Source organism: Zosterops lateralis (genome assembly GCF_965231275.1).
Source record: "Zosterops lateralis genome assembly, chromosome: 5".
Lineage (NCBI taxonomy): Eukaryota > Metazoa > Chordata > Aves > Passeriformes > Zosteropidae > Zosterops > Zosterops lateralis.
In genome coordinates, this window is record NC_139766.1 from 55672796 (window position 1) to 55694192 (window position 21397).

Below are 21397 nucleotides of genomic sequence, written 5' to 3' on the forward strand. Positions count from 1 at the left end.
TCACATTTGCTCAGGAGAGAGGATGCAGGCTTTGGACACCGACGTCTTGTCAATGAACTCCAAGGTATTTTCTCAGCCGTGCTACCTGTCTGGGTGTCTGTCTGCCACCAGCAGAGTCTGCTGGAGAATGTCTGGTTACAGGGAGATCTGCTCTAAAGAACTTTGAAGGTTCGTTACTTTACAGCATTGTTTTCAGGTGTTAGCTTACAAACTGGCCAAGCTCTTCCTTGTGACAGCTTCCCCATGGATCTGACTCTACTCCCGAATTCATCAAGCAGCAGGAGGGAGAAAAGTGTAAGAAACGCTCCTCTGCTTCCTCAGAGGAAGCAACATCAAAAGCTGTTTATTTTCCTTTGAGAGCTGTGCCTGGCCTCAGTCTTTCCAAGGTTAAACTCCCAGAACAGGCTGCACTTTGGAAAGCCATCTTTTTAAAGCTGGTGCACAGCACAGCTGCTCCTCTTTTACACAAGTCAGGTCCCAAAAGGAATGCCTACAGCACAAGACCTCAGCCTAAGGGCCCACTGCCTTCTGGTCACACTTCAACCCCCCATGACGCTGGCAAAAGCTCAGAAGCTGCTCACCCCAGCACCCTGTGGTCAGGGCAGCTGTCTTTGCATGAACCTGCTGGTGGTGTCCAACCCACGAGCAGGGATAGCCAAGGAGCTGACAGCTTCATCTCCACCAGCATTGTTATCACTGACCATTGTCAATAAGGTCTGGGGCCGCTGGGCATGGGAACAGGGATGCTGCTCAATGGGCACCAAATACAGGGAAACAGCAGGGGGTTGGAGCTGCACCCCTCTACAAATGGTCCACGGCTGTCACCATCCCTGCTGTCTAACAACAGAGCACCAGGGCATTTGGTGTTTTTACTGATGATCTTTCTCCCCCATTTCTGATGTCTGCACAGCAGAAGGCTCTTAAATGGCAAGGTAAAACAAAACTGGAAGCAGATTTGCATGTACACACTTGCTGTAGAGCTACACCAGACTGCAGGATGCCATACTGGGAGAGGAAACATGCCTCACATCCACCACCAGGCACCAGCTTGCAGTGGCTCTGAATAAAGGCCTTACTGTTTCCTTTCCTAGCAATGCCAGCAGAGGCCAAGGATCTCAAAGATGCCACCTTTAAAAACACGTAGAGCAGAACTGCAAGAAAGTGGAAAACACAACAGCAAGAGCTGGAATTCAGGATTACTGAGAGACCACTTTGGGGTGGCATTCACTGCAGGGAAGAGCAAAATGAGATGTTTAGCTGCTTAAGGAAAATAAATGCCAAGATAGACAGGCACTAGTGGGGCACAGACAGTTAGGCCCTTTGTTATGTTCTCAGCTTTCTATGACCACGACTGCAAGGGTAGCCTAATGCAGTGAGGCATATGACATGCACACAATGGCTTCAGAGTCACAAGACCCTCCACTCTGAATTTTCCTACTTATAACAGCAGGAATCTACCCATTAGATTATACAAAAAGTCATGTAACATAAGCATGCTGTGGGGACTGAGATAAAAATTAAAAACTGCCTCCCCATCCTCCTCACTGCCCTCCCTTCTCCCAAGAGACAGCGAGATGTATGTAGTTCCTCCCTGGAAAGGGTTAAGCAGCTTTGCAAAGCACATCTTGCCTCCCCTGATTGTACCTGGTGTGCAGAGAGGACTCCAGCTCTCAGCAGTGCAGTCCTTGGGGAGGAGCCCGAGGAGTGGCTCAGCACGCCAGTTTTTTGTTGCTTTCTTTGTTAATAAATCTAAAGGGGACTTTGGGCTTTGTGTGCAATATGGGCTTTATAGAGCAGGTCAGGGAAAGCTCCTGCTCACAAAGTCGATAGTGGGAAATGGCACTGCCGCAGACAATACCATCACGCCTGGGACCCGAGCGTGGAGAATGCTGAGCTTGTTGACTGTAATCGCAATTTCTGCTTTGTTTTCCAACCTTTAGCCACAAAACAGCTATGCTCCACAAAAGGAAAACTGAGAGAAAAGAGAGGCCATCAGGTTAGGGCATAACTGGGCTTCCTCCTGGACCACCAGGATTCATCCAGGTCACATCCAGTCAACACTGAGTTTGCAATCATGACCTTCTCTGGAAATTACAGCTTTGCTTCCCTGTAAAAATGTTTTATCCCACATGATTTTGCAGCTCCATGAAGCATTCCTGATTAGATTTTCAACACTGTTACACATGAGGTCTCTTGTACAGAACGGTATCCATACAGAAAATGTGAGGATCACCATTCAGCAGTTTTCACTGCACATTCCAAAGGAAAATAGAAAAATCGTACTTATATATAAAAAACAATTTTGAAGTGCTTGGAAACTCTTTAAAAACAAGGCTTTTTTTTTTCCCCCCCACAAGTGCATTTAAGCAAATACATGTACAAATGAAGCTTTTTTGAGAGTAAAAAGTATCTCCTAGCACCATGCATACTCAGGATCTGTAAGCCAAAATTAAAATCGTCTACAGCACCATCATAGGGTATTGCACTGCAGTTTTAAGGGAAACAAAGAAAGAACAGAAAGTTTTCAACTGGTCCAAGATTAGAACTGGAGATGGGAAGGATGCAAAACAACAATTAAAGTCCTCTACCGGACATTTTAAAGACAGGAGGAAAGAGATACATTATGACCAAACTAATCTAAAGAGGAATAACGTGGAGTCTATTTATTAGCTTTTGTAAAAGTAATATCCAGCAGATAGAGGAATGTAGAGTGAGATCTCATACCCAGGGAGTAAAAATGCAGTCTGAAGCACAAACATCGCATTTAAAGCCAAGAAAACATTTCCTTCCAAAATTCAACATAAGGGAGTCAGGTCATCAGCAAGAGGAAAACAGGACTGACGAAGAGCCCTGCAGGTCTTACTCTCCCTTCCCTATACCTTATATTGCAACACTCCCAAACTAAGAATGAAACATTTGCATGTAGGTGGTCCATATGATCCACAGAATCAAGGAGAGCTTCCCATTCCTTAGAATGATACATGGCACACAACAACATCCCTTCAAGTATTCCTCATCAGTATCAACGAGTTCCATTTTTTGCAAGGAGGATTAGGATCTAGGATTAGCTCTTCCAAATAAAAAGTGTGTTCAAAAATTCTAAATAATTATAACTGAACCCTAAACTGAAGATTATCTCTTTATTTTTTTTTAGTCTGTTAGTTCTCTTGCAAGGCTTACATGCCAAGCTTGCTATTTTTCTCACTCATCTTTTTGCAATTACGCAGTTGCCTGAGCAGTCAGGAACAGTGCAGGCAGTAGGCAATGTCCACTGCAAAGCACCTCTAGCAGGATAAGCATCAAATATGGCTGCATTAATCAACTCCTGCAGACTAAGCCTTGCAGAGACATGACCGTGTTTTTAAAAACACAGAGCTCCTTCTGTGTGCCTAGCCCCAAACATTCCCAGCTTTTAGATCAATTGCATGTTGCAGAGACACACAACAGAGTATGTATATTTCCAGGAATGCCTTGGTATCAATTTTTAACTCCAGGTCAGTTAGGTTTGGGGTCTGGCAGACCATGATGTTGGAAAAGCTCTGCCATTAGGTACTGGGCTGCTAAGAAAACTTTATCCCTGAACAATCTGATTGGGAAACTCCCTGAGAAACTAAACCAAATTTTGTTTGGATTTAAGCTAAAGGTATGGCTGTAGTAGTAGTGCTAAAATTCTGCTTTCTGCTCAATCCCCACTTCAAAAACCGACCCAAATGGCCCAGTGGGAGCATCCACTGGTCCAAAATTCAGGCCCACATAATGGATTCTTTCTCAACTAGAAAGACAAGTGAGCAAAGCCAGAGGTTTTTCTGCATGATGTCCAGAGCGTCACCCAATTTTAGAGCTGTCACACATCACCACAGAATCATCTCCACTGCAGCACTGAGTGAAGAGAGACATCAGGCTGCTGCTACATTTTAATTAATTTGTGAAATGATTTGGGTTTTTTCAAATAAAGTATGTTTTAGAGCAAGAGATATTTGCATTTTTCATTTCTTTAAATGGAGCTAACAAGGCACACACATAATAAAACCTAAAATCAAAGGAGAAGAAAAAACCCCTGCAACATTCATTTTCTCTTAGGCACCTTCGATTCAACATTATTGTAGCACATTGTCTTTGGAGCTTTAATGCCTACACTTTTATAGACCAAACCCAATCACTGCTATTTTGCTTGAAAGAAAACCTGCAGGCTGTGAAAAGAAGGCTCTAATTCACTTATTTTGTCTTATGAAAAACTGTGTCCCCAAATTCTTTACGCAGTAAATTGAATTTTCAAGCTGATGTTTATCATATGTGCAATTGTTTCCACAAATGAATTTTTAAACAATGATACTGGACAGACCATTCAGGCTTGCCTGATGTTTTTAAAACTAATGGTTGCAGTAAAAATGTCAGTCTGAAGAGGAAGTAACAATTTTGTCTTCTCCTGTTAATTACATAGGTTTCAAAATTGTGTTAGGACGTTCATTTATGGCCAGTGTTAATCAGGAGTCATACAGCTGTAGGTCAGAGCAATTATGTGCATTTAGAAGCAAGTCCATAATTTCTGCATATAATTTTTCTTTGTTAGTTAAGGACAGTTTTGCAGCGAATTTGTACTGTTAGTCTCCAATAAAAGCATATTTCTCCTTATTTTTAGATCCATTACACACACACAACTCATTCTGGGAATGTCTGAAATTCAGCACGGCAGGCTGTATTTAGAAACAGAAGTTGTTCTCAGTTTGATGCTTTCTTACTGATCATTAACTACCACACAGCTGGCAATGAAATCAAGCCCCCAGTTGTCTTTTAAATGCAATAAACACATAACTGGGTCAAATTATTGCTGTGAATCATCTTAAGCCACTTTTGCATCATGTAATTTAATATGCATTTGTAGAAGAGCTGACACTACCACTCTCTTCTCATTCAGTATTGGAAAATTTAATTGGCTACCTATTTGACTTCAGGCAAACACTGACATAAACCAGACAAACTCTCGCCTCTTGACCCTATTGATTGACCAAAGACAAACACACCATTGGTACCACAAAAGCCATGTAAGCACTAAGGCTAATTCTGCATTCCTGAGAGAGGTCACATTTTGAGACTCTTTACTGGTGTGATGAGAAAAAGCTGTAAAATAAAAATAAATAAAAATATTAGAAAAAAGAAGTTCAAGTTGACTGATTAATAGTAAATCCAGTGCTCTACAAGCCAATATCCTTCTGCATGTTCCAGGAGAGCCTCTGCTCCTGAAAGGTGAGGTCACCTGGAAAGAACAGCATTTGGGTTTAAGAGGCTGAAGCTTGTAAAGCTACAGTCACAGCTGTGCAGGTATATTTATGATAGAGTAAGCGAGAATGCGAGAAATGAAGTGGAAAGAATAAAAGGGGAGATGAGAGGTGAATTTTCAATAAAACCTCCCTGAATTCAGGCAGAGGGAAAGGAAAGTGATAAATAATCTCTCTGGAGATAGCACTCATCTTGACACTACTTAATGGTATCCATACACCTAATTTCCATGGACTGTAATATCATGAGAAAGACTGCAAACCTTGAGTACCTGGGGCTCCTTCCCACACATCCTGAGTTCCAATGAGACTGTCATCCTACTCAGATTTATGCAGCCCACAATCTGCATGGCAAAGAGAGCCAATGCCACATTAAATGCAGTAACCCAGTGCCGGGCCAAAAGAATTACAGGAAGGATAATCACAAGTTGGAGTGAAGAAGAAGGGTGCATCTCTTGTGCATCTTCAAGCAGCATGATTTAGGTAGCAGGAGGTGCAACTATTGGCAAGGTGGCCATCAGCACCTAAATCTGCCTTTTCTTATCCTGAGCTCCAGAGCAAAAACCAAAAATTCCCTTAGGCCTTACATAACTGTCACCACACTCCCACACAGGACCCATAAGGCATCAAATTCACATGGGAAACTTTCTACATACAGATCTGGGCACAATATAAGGAGTTTGTCCCATTGTAAGCAAAGAGCACTGAAGAATTCCTCTAGTTTAGTCTGATAAAAGTGACAAAGTTGATTTCTTCCCATTAAAATAAATATCAAGTGCACTGCTTAAAAAAACTTATTGGTTAACTTTAGAGCTTTGTTTTGATTTATTTATTTTCTTTGCCTGAAGAGAAGGTTGTGCAAATGCTGCACTGTTAAGGGAAAGAAGTTCAAACTTTACATAAGGGCTTTTTGCCCAGTGTCTCTTGGCATGCTTCCTTGAGTTTGAGATTGCTTTGTATGGTGAAGTATTACAGAATAAGATAACACTGTGTTATCAAGGCACTAAGGAAGGGCTTTGCACTAAAGAAATTGAGCCAAAATTCCTTTTCAAGGAGAGCAGAGAGTACATTTGAATAAGCACTAAATTCAGCAGGGGAATAACTAATATGATTGGTTTTAAAGACACAGAAATGAGTGTTTTGCTGTGTTAGGAATGTTAAGTGAGAATTTTAAAACACCAGAGGAAGAAAATACACGCTTTCTACTCGCAGTTTCAGCCAAGATGCTGTAGCAATTTAATAAATCAGAGAATAAACAAATTATTGTGATTCTATTTTTGAATGGCTACTATCACAAAATACCTTTGGCTCATTTGTTCTGGCAATGCATCTAGATGTATTCTGCATCATAAACAGCAAACGTTTTTGTTGCAAATTTTGTAAGAGCAATGAAGATTTTTAAATGGACATTTCTTCACCAAATTAAGCACCAATCCTGCAGATGCTTATACAGCTTATCTGTTTTCAGATAAAACACATACATAGGATTTTATATCTATAGCAAAAATAAGCACAAGCTTAAGGGAATACAATCTCCAAGACTTTTGGTCCAGTTTCTGAGGACTTCTACAGATCATCTGGATTGCTCTCCAACAGCTAGGCTTTTAGCCCCGAAAACCTTTCACCTGCTGTATTTATGGCAATTATTTCAGTTTTTAAAAGAAAGCAATGTAACAAATGGGGATTGAAAGAAAAGCTGAAGAAATACACAGTATTTTCTGCAAAGCCAGGTACCTGACAAAGCACTCATCAACATCGTTATGATATACCTTGACCTCAGGTTACAGCCAGTTCCTTGCAGCAACATTGCACAAACTTCTTTGAAGTTTAAGTAAGGAGTTTTGCAGAAATTCCCTGTCTCAAGGACTCTTGGGAAAGGCTGATCGATAGTTGTGCTGCAAACACAAATTTCACCCTTGCCCAGACAGGTGCAGCTCCCAGCAAGCTGAGAAAGAGCAGGATCCTCTTACACCGGAACCGATGTTTGCACACAGTTTTCCATCGTGCAATATTTCATGGTCTTCATTTTTTGGTTATTAAAATAGGATGTTATCCAACAAGTGGAGGGGAAGACAAGGTCAGGGATTTGGTTCCCATCTCAGAAGTGGCAGCTAAAGCTGCTGAGCAGCATGTGTTTCTTGTTTGAAACATATCACTTATTCTTAAAAACAATAATATATACCATCTGTTGCAGCCATTCATAATTGATAAGATTTGGGCTGTGTTTGACTGCAAAAACCCATTTCAACATGAGTGTAGATGTTCAGATGAAGAAGTGTTGCAAAGCAATTTGTTTGAGCTTTCTTACCACACGTTACACCAACAAGTCCAACTGTCTCTGGGCACTCACACGGGGCCCTGGAAACTCCATTTATCATTTCATTGGGAAGCATCAGCATCTTCCCATGGCAAAAATTATTTGTTTTCAGTTGGAATAACCATCTAGAGTCCAACTGTTCAACCACTTCAGGGCTGACCAAAAATCAAAGTATAATAGTAAGGGCATTGTCCAAATGCTTTCTAAAGATTGACAGGCTTGGGGTAACAAACACCGCTCCTGGAAGACTCCTCCAGTGCCAGAGCTTCTCAGTAAAGAAATGCTTCCCAATGTCAAGACTAAGCTTCCACAGGCACAGTTCAAACCATTCCAGTGTGTCCTATTACTGGATCCCAGTGATCACCTCCCTCTAACACAACCTTTCCTCAGGAATCTGTGGAGAGCAACAAAGCTGTCCCTTGAAATTGTTTTCTCCAAACTTGACAAGTCCAAAGTTCTCAGCTGCTCCTCACAGGATATGTCTTCCATCCCTTTCACTGGCTTTGTTGTCCTCCTTTAGATCCATTAGAGCACCTTAACATCCTTTTTGTATTGTGGGGTCCAGAACTGCACACAGGACTCAATGTGGAGGTTGCATTGATGCTTAGTATATCACCTTTTTTTTGTTTAGCTGGTTATGCTGCGTTTGATGCACCAGGATGGGGATTGTCCTCTGGGCTGCCAGGGCACTCTCTGCTGGCTCACACTGAGCTGGTGTCAACCACCATCCCTAGATCCCCTTCTGCAGGGCTGCCACTCTCCCATGCCAGGCAGAGTCCAGCAATTGTTTTTATTAAATTTTGTTGCATTAATCATTGCCCGATGGTCCAATCTATCTGTACTCCCTCTGTAAAGCCTCTCATCCCTCAAGAGAGGTAAAAGCAACTCCTAGTCTGGGATCATTATTTGCAAAGTTGCAAATAGTGAATTCACATCCTGTATCTAGATCTTTGATCCACTAGGCAAGTAACCCTGTCATAGAAGAATATAAAATTATTTAAACAGGGATCTGCCTATGTGAACCCAGGCTGACTGTGCCTGACAACTGAACTGTACTTTAAATATCTGTCAATAGTACTCCACTATGATCTTCTTCATAATTTTCCAGGAACTGAGGTTAGACTAACCGTCCTTCTTATAAATTGGAATAACACTGGCTACCTTCAAGTCAGCAGGGACCTCCCCAGACTCCCAGGATATTTGGTAGATGACCAAGAGAGGTCTTGCCATAACACCTGCTAGTTCCATCAGTACTCTGGGATGAATTCCACCAGGGATCATGGACTTGTCAACATTCAGCTGATGCAGCTGGTCCCTTACAATTTCACAAAAGGAAAGTCACTGCTCCCACACGTTTATGTTCCTCCAACTGAAAGGTCCAGGCAGCCCAAGGCCTACCATGATTAACAAAGATTTAGAAAACAAAAACCAAGTAACACTGAATGCCTCTACTTTTTCTTTCTCTCCATTAGAGGGGTGATCACCTTCACAAGTATCACTCCCACTGTTTTTTTTTAGACATCCTCTTGCTATTAAATTACTTTTTACAAAGGTTTGTGTTATCTGCCACAACACTGGCCAGTTTCAACTCTAACTGAGATTTGGCCTTTCTGGTCTTCTCCCTGCATGCTAACCACAGCTCTGTGACCTTCCTTTTATCAAGGGAAAATGTAAATTATTGGTTTTGCCTATTCTAGAACTGGTTTGAGACTTTGTTAGCCACTTAATTTTGTTTCTGAGACAAGATGGCAGAACAGATCAGTCCTCTCTGAGAAAGAAATGCTTTTCCTTTTCACTGGAAATCTCTCCATATTACCATCTCTGCATCACAAATTCCTCCCAAATGTGAAGGCTCAGACTCATGCTGTTTAATAAGCAAGGCTGCACTGATTTAAATACTGTCCAATTTCACTCTCTGCATCCAAATTCCTTCCAACTCAACAAGAAAGCTCCCAAGTGTTTCAGTGGGCTCTCATCAAAGGCATGTGCTGAAAGACAACTACTATACCTCTATTAAGACTGTTTAAAAAAAAATCAGAAAAAACTGTCCAAAACCTAAGACATTATTTTAACTTAAACATGACAATTGAATCAGGTCATATTTTTAATGGATTCTAATAGAAACACTAACTTTTTGTTTTCAAAGTACCAGCCACAGAATGTAGATTTGTCACTTTATGGTAATTACTAATATCCTCCCCCACCAGAGTCATCTGGAACATATTTAATTATTGACTTCATTGGAAATGTACATGGCACATGCTCACTCTTCTGAGTAAGTCTTTAAATGGACAAAGGCCTATTTGTTTCTTCTCTGAAACACCAGCCTGAGCACATAAAGGACCCCCCAAATTAGGCTTCTGTTAGTTGCATACATCATTTATAAGATGCAAACATGCAAGCTGACATCCATCAAACCTTTAAGCACATGCCTGGCTGGGAGTGTCCCAGTGGTGCCAATGGGAAAGGCCTGAGTGAAACCAGCAATGCAACTGTGCCTTGTACCAATATCCAGGTGGCAATTTTATCCCTGTTTTACAGCTTGTGCCTCTGCTGGTCCCTGGTCTGCATCAGACCTGCCTCAGGTGTGCCTGTGGGATTGGACCATTTTTCCCCCTACTACCTTTTAGTAGCTGGTGCCTCCATACCTGCAGCTCTATGCTGATTGCTGACTGAAACAGTCTTTCCTGTTTCAGGCACTGCCAAACCTGAGTGTAAATACCCAAAGCAGCAGCAGGATACAAATGCGATTATATCGAAGCAGGACTAATTTCAGCCTGTGATAAGGAAAAGACCACCAGTAGAGATATAGTGTAATTTCATACCAAAGAGAGTCACTAGCCACTCCATTCTGCTCTCCCACAGGAGGCTAAACTATGAAACTAATTTATCTTACAATTTCAATGTTTTGAGGCATGTCTTGCTAATAAAAAAATATCTCCAACACCATCTATATATTGTTTCCTGATTCTTCTTCTCCTTAAAGTCAAATATTCAAACTCAAGTCTGCATTTTACTCCATGGACTCTACATTTCTGCCGACCCTTCAGTTCTGCTGCAGAAACGTGGAACCATCTTTTAGGGCTGCATTCAGAACAGCACTTAAATGCACAATTTGCTGCTTTAAATAGTAACATAGGTGGAATGATGCCAGAGTATTTCCTATACAGACATTAAAGGTAGATTTCCAGGGAAGCTCAGCTTTCATTAGGGTACCTAAATATAATACACTCATTTTCAAAATCCCAAGAGCACAATAGTTCCTGTTCTGTTTAGTAGAACCATTATTTTGCAGATCTGAACATCTGAAGTTTTGGAAGCTTTCAGGTGTGTGAGTGTGCATCTGTGTGGTCCTGTAAGCCATTGTAAGGGATGAAATGGAAAAATGTGAGATTATTAATTTTTAAAGAAAAAAAAAAAAAAGGACAAGTCCCCGATGCTGCCTCTCCTGCATCCTGGGATAAAAAGAAAGGACTCAGCTGGATTACATGGTGACATGCCAGTCCCAGCCCCTGCTGCCTCAGCATGTGCACTCCAGCAAAGGAAAAGACAATAGTTCCACTCACAGACACCGTTCAACACACACAAGAGAGAAGGGGAAAAAAAAAAAAAAAAAAAACAAAAAACAAACTCAAAAAACAAACCAGAGATAATGAGGTGCGGCTGAATAATACCTTCATAAAAGCAGAGAGAGAAACCAGGTAGACGTCATCTGCAAGGTAAATTAAAATTATACATCTCTGAGGATTATCAGTGAAAACTGAGATCTGGAAGGGAATTTGCTTTTGATATTGGAAGGAATAAATACCCACTGTAAATCTTTTTATGTGGGCCTGTAGAGCGGAACAGAGAAATTAAAGATAAATGAGATTAAGGCATTTTTAAAAACTACATTAGACATTTTTAAGTTACCCACGGAGGGAAAAAGGACTTTGGAGAAGGAGATTAGTTTAGACCCTCAGCAATACATTCATCTGTGAAATCAATTGGAATAAATCTTTTCTAATCTGAACTGGTCATCATTCCACTCCCCCTCCTCCTCCCCCCTCCACGCACCTCCCCCCTACCCAACAAAAAAGGCAGAAACACCTCAAAAACCCCTTAACATTTCTGTGTAGTCTGGCAATCAGCCCAGGTAAATGACATGCCATGAATATTTTTTAGATAAGAAATCTCTATAAATAAGTTGCAGAATTTTGTTTGGTGTTTTGTTTGTTTTTCAAAAGGATACCCTGGGGAAGGCCCCTTTGCCTTAGTCCTCTACAATTCCTCCCATTTTACTCCTCTTGGAAACAGAAGCTAACAAAAATCAAATACTATGCAGTCTATGTTTGTCTCCTTTGCCAGAGCTTGGGGTGCATACAACTACTGTGGTTTTATTCAGGCCTATATTGTTAAAAGTTGACTGGAAATGTTGTTAGGAAGAAAAGTGGAGGAAATGAGGGAAAGAAGTAATACATTCAGATGTATTTGGCTCTCTTCCTGGGAGCTCTTTTAATATAAAGAAATTCAACAAAGTTGTATTTCTAGATCTGGAAAGATGCGTTTTCGTATTTCACACACTAAAGGGATTTGCCTTAATATACTCAAATTTCCCCCCTCCCTCCTCCTCCCTCATGTGCTAGAAAAAATGAACTTCAATCCTCAACTTAGCCACTGGATACACATAGTCTGTTCTCCCTATTGGCCAGAATAAAACCCAATAAATGTATTTCATTTCTTTTGTGGATTTATAATAGCACCTGGCAAGGATGGTCTTAATCTCCTTACACTGCTTGCACCAATGAAAGAAACCTTTGCAATATTTCTTGTAAGAGAAATTAAAGGAAAATGGGAATAAAATCTGGAAACATAAATACTATTTTCATGAAGATCTATTATAAAACATATGAAATCCATATGTGTCTCCAGAGGGTGTTTGGCATAATAACACTATTTAGGCAATAGGTTATTAAAGATGGGAAGAAATATATTTTTCCCTTAATGATGGCAGCATTTTTCAGAGACAACTGGGAAGTGTGGGGTCATGTTTAGACAGCAAAATGGTGGCAGATATCTAGAAGTTTCATGTCAGAAAGAGCTGAAAAACACAGCTTGGTACAGAGGACCTAAAGTCAGTGGGGTGCTTCCCGTTGGTGCTCCAGGAAAGGGTTTGGCAGGGGTCAGGCTTCTACGTTTTGTCAGCATCTTTATTAAGGTAGCACAGATCTTTTTCAGATACTTCAAAGATGTCTCACTATTTAGATGCGGAACCATCAGCTGCCAAGGTGGGAGGACTGTAACCCATTACTTTATAGAAGAATACCCCATATTTTCATTTTTCTTTCTATGCAGTATTGCTACAATTCCCTTTTTGGCTGAGACAATATCAGTTATTTACTATGCCAAAAATGGGTGTGACAAAAATGAAAAAGCTAATGAATTCAGACAGCCTCAGGTTACCAGGAACCTGATCCAAAGTTTGCTGACTCTGACAGAAAGTTTCCCTGCAATTTAATGACCTTTGATTCAGACTCAAAGGCCAAAGGCAGTCAGGCAACACACTGAAAGGTTTTAAGCACCTTTTAGTTTAAATGAGTAGACTCAAACCAAACCCATACACTTTCTCACTAAAACTTCAGCTGCCACGGGTCAGGAATGGAAAGGAATAAATAGTGCATAGAAGTCATACAAGGAATTAAGTTACCCCTTTATATTAATAATCTTCATAAAATAACTTACACTACGCATCACAGTTTTCCACCTTCAACTTCCATAATAAACCAATTACAGAGGCCCTCAGGAGAACTGACAGGGCTCTATATCAAGAAAAGCAGCCTATGTGAGAAACACATAACAGACCTACACTAAATTCTTTGACTTATTTAAAGTCTGGGTCTCCACGCTGCAAATTTTCTGAGAGTGAGGTGATGGTGGGGAGAGATGTGAATTTTGCCTTTTGTGCTCTACCACAGAAACCTTTTTATGTTCTTAAAAAAAAAAACCCTAAACAAATTCTCCCTGCTGTACAAGCTTAAAGATATAATAAAAAAATCAACAAATGTGCAATCAAGCACCCCATGATCATCTGAGAAGCTCATAGGTTGCCCAGGCTGTAACACACTCCCAACTCTCATCCATTGCAGCATCTCAGACCTAATAGAGTTGAGCACAGCACTGTGGTGACTTTTCTGATAAAGACAGCTTGTGCAACTCCAAGACATATGGGAGTAAAACCTGTTGTTGATGGAGATTTCCAGAACCAGTGCATGTTTTAAAGACATGCATCAGTGCATGGAGGCATTTCAACACTTTAAGCCTGGGACTAGGGAGTGGTGAGCTGGTTCAGAGGATAATCTGCTAAACACTGAGAACAAGAGAAAAAATTACTTTTCACATAAAGGCTCATACTGGCATGGATGGAAGATATGAAGAAGTGTTCAGCAATCTAGAGGAAAGGACAGAGATGACAGGAGCCAGTAGGAGCTGGCTTTTCATAGAATCATGCTGGAAATTAGAGATGCAGCAGGTAGGGACGGCCTTCATACAATGGAGATTGCCTAACATGTATCTAAGTTCTCCCCACAAAAAAAAATCCATGCTGTTCCTGCTGACAGCAGACCTTCAAACCAGCATGCATTACAGATATACTGGAAGCCACCTAACTGCCTCATCTTGTGCCAAACTCATATTCAAAAATTAACCATGTTGCCATGTATTTTTCACTCTGCCTTACAAAAATGTTTATTTCCCTTCCTATCAGGCTACTTTCAGTTTTCAAATACCTTTATTTCCCTAGCTCTTAGCTTTCCTTCCTTTTGTGAACATTATGAACACGACTATGCAGATAGGTCAGCCTGGAGGTTTGCAAAGGCCCATATTATCAGGTTATTTTAACTAAGAGCACTTTCCAATGGGCTGTTGTGTAGGTGCACTCTCTCCACAAACACAGTAAAGGAAGACTGATAAGGGAAGCAATACATTCTTTATTTCTGCCTCTGTGGATTAAAAAAAAAAAAAAAAATAATAATAATAATAATAAAAAAAAAAATTAACTAGCAAGCAAAGCTGGGAATTTCTGTGAATACAAAAAGGAGGCTTTTTTGACTGCAAAGCCAGGAAATTGTATGCATTGGAAAAAAGGCAATTTGTCAGCAGGAGACAAAGATTCTTTGCTCAGAAATAATCATAATGGATAGTTAGGTCTGCTGTTGGGTTTTTGATTCAGGTTTTTTTTTGTTTGTTTTTTCTTTGGTTTTACTTATTCTTCTCAGCCTGTGCACAAAAAAATAATATATTTAACAAATAAAACAAAGAAGGTCTGGCTTCAGGAGGGAATTCGCTCATTGCCAGCCAAAATGCCAACAGTCAGGTTTATTTAATCCCTTGGGAACGTTTGCCATTTTTCCTGCTGGGCCTTGAGGGACCTAATTCTCTTGGGAGAAAACAAAAACAAAGCAAACATAAAAACCCAGGGCAAAAGAAAAGCAGAGAAGCCGCAAGTCCATTTGTTTAACAAAACACAACACTGCTCTCAGTGGGCAAACACTGCTTCTCAACCAATGGAGAAGGCAGTGAGAAAACACAGAGGGAAAGCCTAGAGGCCACATAATGGCCTTACAGCACTCCAGAAATAATTAAGAACTGTATTCTTGGGAAAAGTGGTCTCATTAAACTGTTTTCAGATTGCAATTTTGTCCCATCTTCTCCCCTCTCTTTCCCTTTCTACCAGCAATCTCAGAGAAATGAAAATATCAGTTTGCTTTCTAGTGCTTGTATTCTCTTAAAAATGTCATTATTCAATTATCTGTCTATTCACCGGCCCTAAGGTCCAGCAGAGCAGATATTGTGTGCCTTCACTTAATGTTTTTAAATGCACTTCAGTCCACTTGTGATACAATAAAACTTTATTGAATTCTGCTCCCACATCACACTTACCATCCCTCACTTTTATTGATATGTGAGCCCATCTACTCTTCTATCAGCAATAAAAGGAATATTTCTAGCAAGGCTATGACCTTTTCTTCCATCACTATAGCAATTGGGAAGTGTGATTTCAGGTTCCATGTTTAAAAAGAAAAAAAGTCCTAAGAAAAGAAAGGACTAAATATGCTCACGTGTTGGGGTCTATTTCCCTTCCTCTTGTTAGTGCTAAAGAAGGAAATTCTCTGTAAGGAGAAGGAAATTCTCATATCACAGAGATATGAGAATTTCACATTAGTTTGTTTACCCAGAATGGAAAGAGTGAGCAATTCATCCTTCCCTGGAAGCCATGAGCATTTTTCCCTTGCAAGAAACATATCCTTGAACTGATCTCCCCAATATTAAAAGCTGATGGAAGACTTGTGGCCTGAGTGTGAGGCAGATTATCATCACAGTGGGATATGCCATGCCTGAGGCACCCTCCTGCTGCTGCCATCCTTTCCATCAATACAGCAACGGGCTTGTCCTCATTGAGTCACCACCCTTTTGCCACTTTTCCATATCACACAGCTTAAATTTTCCAATTCCCTGTTTGAAAAACAGACTGCTTCTGAAGGACAACAGTGCACAAATTATTCTGTGACCTCCAAAACCTAGAACCTAAGGAAAATGGGAGCTCAGGAAAAACTGAAGGTAAACCTGACTCAGATAGAAAAATCCTTTTTCAACACTGTGCTGGATCCTTGGGAGCCTGTAAGGTTGTCTCTACAGAGAAATGAATAGAAGAAAGCAGAAAATAGCTCTGGCACTTTCAACTCAAACCATTTTCAAAACCCAAATAAAAACTAAATGCAGACAATTCCTAAATTTCAGGCTAAGCCAGTGGGCGATAGCAGCTCACGTGTTGGAATTTCCCCCTTCTTCTGATCAGGAATCCCACTCATGAAGAGCAGTGCCACTGCCATGTCCCCATGGGGCACATGTGCTCGAGAGAGAAAAAGAAGTCTCACCTGGGTTGTTCACTCTATTCCTTCTTCTCAGAAACACCTGCAGAACTACTAAAACATGGATGGTTTGAGCTGGGAAGTGTCAGGTACGTACAGAGACAGTATTAGCAAAACCAAAGGGTGGGTTTGGGTTTATGGTGTTACTGATAGAAAATCTGTCTGATTACAATGACAGCTAGCTCAGCAGCTCTTCCAACACCACTGCTCCTGGCTCTCTTGCTGGCCACTGGTCTCATGTACATCTTTGGATAAATCTGCTTTCTGCAGTGGCTCATGAGTAAAACTGGAAGGCCCTTAGCATATTACAAAGGTGAAATAAAAAAAATTACACTCCTAGATGTACTGGCACCATGACAACAGTATTGTACAAGCACCAGAAGATGATAGTGAGGTGTTTCTGCAATGAGAGTGTTGACGTAGCTTTACAAAACCACCTCCACCAGCGCTGTTCCCATTACCCATTTAACTCTGATCTGTAAAGGGAGAGGGAAGGAATGCAGTAGGAAACAGCAGAGTACTGGATCAAGAGGACCCTCACCATGTCAGGTTCCTCATACTAACACACAGCACAAAACTGCTTAAATACAGTTTCAGTCACCCCTCCACAATGAAACACGTCTTAATCTCTGGCAATGGCAGACTGCAGGTTTGCAGTGGTGGTACATGTTCAATTAAAAACCATGGAAAAACTCTCTTGGTCAGTAATTATTAAAAGAAAATTCAATTTAAGAAAACTGGAGTAGTAATTTAAGTATTTGAGAAGGACAAGGGCAGTATGAAAAGCAGGCATTAGAGAAATATGTGCCACATGCTAAGGCCTGCTTTGAGAAAGACAAAATTACTTTGATGATTTTTTTTCCGATACCAGAAAAATAGGACAACCGATGCCACTGAAGCCTGACAAATTATGCCTGCTATCTTTTTACCTGCTGATATCACCTGCTTTTTACTTGCTTTTCATTGTCAGAGGGCAACCTATGAAGTCCAGATGTCCTGGAATGACTGCCCATTCTAGTAGAAGGCTGCTGGTACCAGATAAAGCAACTACAGGATGAGGACTGACCTATCTGCATAATCATCTCTCATCTTGTCCACATGTTGAGAGTAACTGCAGCCTCATAAAACTCTCCTTGTCAGGGGTATCTCTAGTGAACACACAGGAATGTGGTGTGTGGGGTAATGCAAAGGACATGTTACAATATATGAGCTACTGAAGTTGGAGGACATTTGGATTTCCCTCATCTGAGAGGAGAGGGGGATGCTTTCCTCTCCTCATATAGAAAACGATATGAGCTAGTGGTGGAGGAAGAGTTAATAAATAAATAATAAAATCTCAAGAGAAGCAGACTAACAATTGGAGTTTTAAATCTTCCATATTTTTTCTTTGGGGGAGCACATACACTAGCACTACACTGAGCACAAGTGCCTAAGGTCAGTCCTAGCAACATCTGTTAAAGATGACTCCCAAACCCTCTCCTCTTGAGATGCACACACCCTCCCTTCTGCTGCTCAGCCAACACTCGGGTAAATCCACTCTCTGTCCATAAAGAATGATTTGAAACTGTGAGGAGTAACCCATCCAACCAGACAAAGGCAAGCTGGAATTGCACACAAGTACAACTGCCTGCTGAAATATTAATTCCTTTATTATGCAACTGAGGTGTTCCTTTAGGAGATGGCCATATGGCAGACCCCACCACTCACCAAAGGCTGGCTGCACAGGGGCTGAGGCATGTGGGTTCAGTGACAAGAACTGACCTCTGACAATAACAGAGCATAAAAGGAGGAACAGATTTGATCCACCAGGCGTGGCTTTGGTCCAGCCAGGACTTTGCTGACCTACTTGCCCAGAGCTGACACCTTCCCCATCACTTGGATGGCTTTCACTTATGGAACACTCATGGGGGCCCAGGCTGGGAACACCTTCAAAGTTAATCTGACCATTCTGAGGGAAGAAATAAAGGCAGTAACAAAGCCAGGCAGGGACTGAGGTAGGAGAAGAATAAAATGGAACCCTAGGTTTCCCACTCCATGTCGGCACATGAAGGGACAGTTGGCCTAAACACAACCTATTTCCCTGGTGTTACACTGAGAAACAACATACTAAGATTTGACCCAAAATTTCCTAGGTAACACACAACAACCTCAGAAAACTGGATTCTATTTCATCATATGCTCACCCTTTGTCTTTCCCCCCTAACTCTACTTGAAGAGGCACTATATTTGATTCATAAAGAAGTGGAGGAAACAGTCATCAAAGCTCCTACCTTAATTGCAAAGGCAGGGTGTCAGTTGTCATCTTTTTCCTCCCTACATTCACATCATTAAAAAAATACTCAGTCCCTACTGTACATTTGCTACCGAGCAACCTCTCACAAGAGTTATTCTACATCTTGTACACAGGGCCAATTAACACCTCGGGGTGCAATACTGACATATTGCCTTTCTCACAAGGCACCACTATTCTTCTTTGTTTTATGTGCAACAAAGGCTGTGGAGGGGTACCAGGTAATGACTATTACTTTACCAGCCCAGTCTCTGGAGGGAACAGCATATCTTCATGCAAATCATAAATCACAAGGAAATACAACCTGCTGTGATAAGTTGAAACCAATCTTCCCTAACCCTTTCCATGCACAGTGTTGCCTCTGAAATGAAAAGCCTCATTTAGAGTGGAATAACTCCAAACTATAATTTGGAATATATTCTGCTTGATAGAGCAGACCCTAAGCCTTGATATCAATCTTTCCATGGGTTTAAGAGCTCACTCCATAAAGAGTATTCCATTGCTGCATTTAGAAGCTTCACAGTTTTGTTTAGAAAAATCAAATATGGGCACACTGAGCCCCCTGCCAGCAGAGTATCCAAGTCCCTCAACAGAGATGTCCCTTTTACTCAGAGAGGTGGTCTTGGAATTTCACAGAAGCCAAACACCCCACAGTCTTTCCAGACTGTGGCAGCAGGCAGGTGAGGGATGGAGACCACCCCAGGGGCTGGACAGGGTGCCTGTCATGGCTCAGCCACGCCTGCTCTCCTGCAGCCCATGCTTGAGGAAACAAAGATGGTCTTATTCCTTGAGCCAAACTCTGGATTTCAGCAAATGGATGCCTCCTTCTGCTCTCTCAATATGACACTGTGGGTTGAAAGCATACATTCCCATAGCTGCTTTGTTGTTTTGAGAGGTGTGCTATAATAAGCTTTGGCCTGCTCAAACAGAAAACCTGGAAGTGGCACTGTTATTCACCTTTCAGCTCCCAACAACTGCTAATAAAAAGTGCACTTCTTGTATTATCATTGCTACTTCCTTTCTCAGATACCTCCTTTTTGGCAGTAGGGCCTTAACTGCATGTAACAAATTTGGTTTTTATGGAAAGTAAATTCTGAGGTACACAACTTCCTGTAGCTCTGAATTTCCCACTTGGCACATATTGCTGTCCTCTGAGATGACTGGCTTTCTACCCTCAAAAATTCAGTCTAAATGGGTTGCCTGTAATTTGCCTTCATAACTTTGGAAACTTATAAAGTAGTATTTTTCCACCATCACACATCAAATTACCCAAAACAATAGCTTCCTACCTCCTTGGTGATACAATACTGTATTTAAGGCACTTATCAAATGCCACCAATTACATGAACATAGGTCAGTTGAAGTACGCTGCTGTATGAGTACAAGCATAAACCTCTGTAAAGAGAAGCTGTAAGCTAGCAATAGTGCTTCATTCCTCTGGTCTGCTTTCTCTAATGGGGTTTCCCAAGTGTTTTCCAAAAGATGATATATCACTGTTATGCTGTACAACACAGGACATTATTAGGATATTTTTAACCTAAGCACAAACCTGACACAGAGAACCATTCTTCATATCTTATCAGCTCAGTCTCATATGATGCTTGTGGTCTGCTTTACTTGCCCTTGAGCAAGAAGAGACAAGCTCAAGGCTGGCCCAATCTCCACAATAAATCTCTACTGAACAAACAAGTGCAAACATATCAAGATACATACTGTAAGGGACACACTCGTACTGCACTTCCAGGTACTTGTACGTTCCAGGGCACGGGTCTGGAAACACATCGGGGCCGGCAACAACCGCACACTGGGTCCGATTACTGCATCTGGAAAGCAACAAAGAGAAGAGTCAGGAAATAGACCAGATAGAAGGATGCATCAAGAAACTGAGTGGCCCCTCCAGTGTCAAAAAGATGCAGGAGTCAGGACTTCAGCATGAGCTGGGAAAGCTCAGCAGTGAGCACGCAGAGGCTGATGGCAAACACCACCGTGTTCATCAGCTTATTATCTAAAGAGAAGAGGCATGGTGGCACAACCCTTCCCCTCCAGGAGATAATTCTTTAATACCAGCATCCTCACCAAACAAAATGCAAGGACTAAACCAACAAAGGTGGCAAAAAGTAATCACTGTATGTTTTATAGATGACAAAACACTGTTTTGCAACATTTTTGTAAAGTGTTCCCACAAAACCAGTTATCTTGTATTTATCTTTGCTTAAGCCAAAGCAAAGAGTAGAAACAGCAACACTTGGGCAGGAGAAAAAAAAAATCACCAAATAAGCTGTCTTAAAACCAAAATAATGTTTTTCATACAAGGCCTGTTAGGGAAACTTGATGCAGTGAGCATCTTTCAGCTTTAGAGCATGCACACAGAGGTTGGGTTCTGCAAGATGCTCTTCCTGAGGCATATACAGGTCCATGAGTGACTGACTTGAGCATGTGTAGAAACCCACATTTACCTCTGATTTCACGGGACAAGCACCTCTAATGTACAATTTGTGATGCAAAAATATTTAGCACACAGTGATTCTATAGAGAAAAAAACTTCTGCTTCTTTGTTTAAAGAAAAAAAAATATTATTAGTCTTTGATTTTTCTGCTTTTGCATGCCA

General features: G+C 41.2%; 1 protein-coding gene across 15 annotated transcripts in view; it reads right to left on the reverse strand.

The window, feature by feature from the left end:
- ADGRL3 (adhesion G protein-coupled receptor L3) overlaps positions 1–21397 on the reverse strand; it is a 491337-nt gene that overhangs the window by 188464 nt on the left and 281476 nt on the right. For all 15 annotated transcript variants that reach the window (XM_083862079.1, XM_083862080.1, XM_083862078.1 and 12 more), the window contains one exon: positions 20503–20612. In XM_083862079.1, the coding sequence (XP_083718205.1) occupies positions 20503–20612 (110 nt within the window). The remainder of the gene's footprint in view (positions 1–20502; positions 20613–21397) is intronic.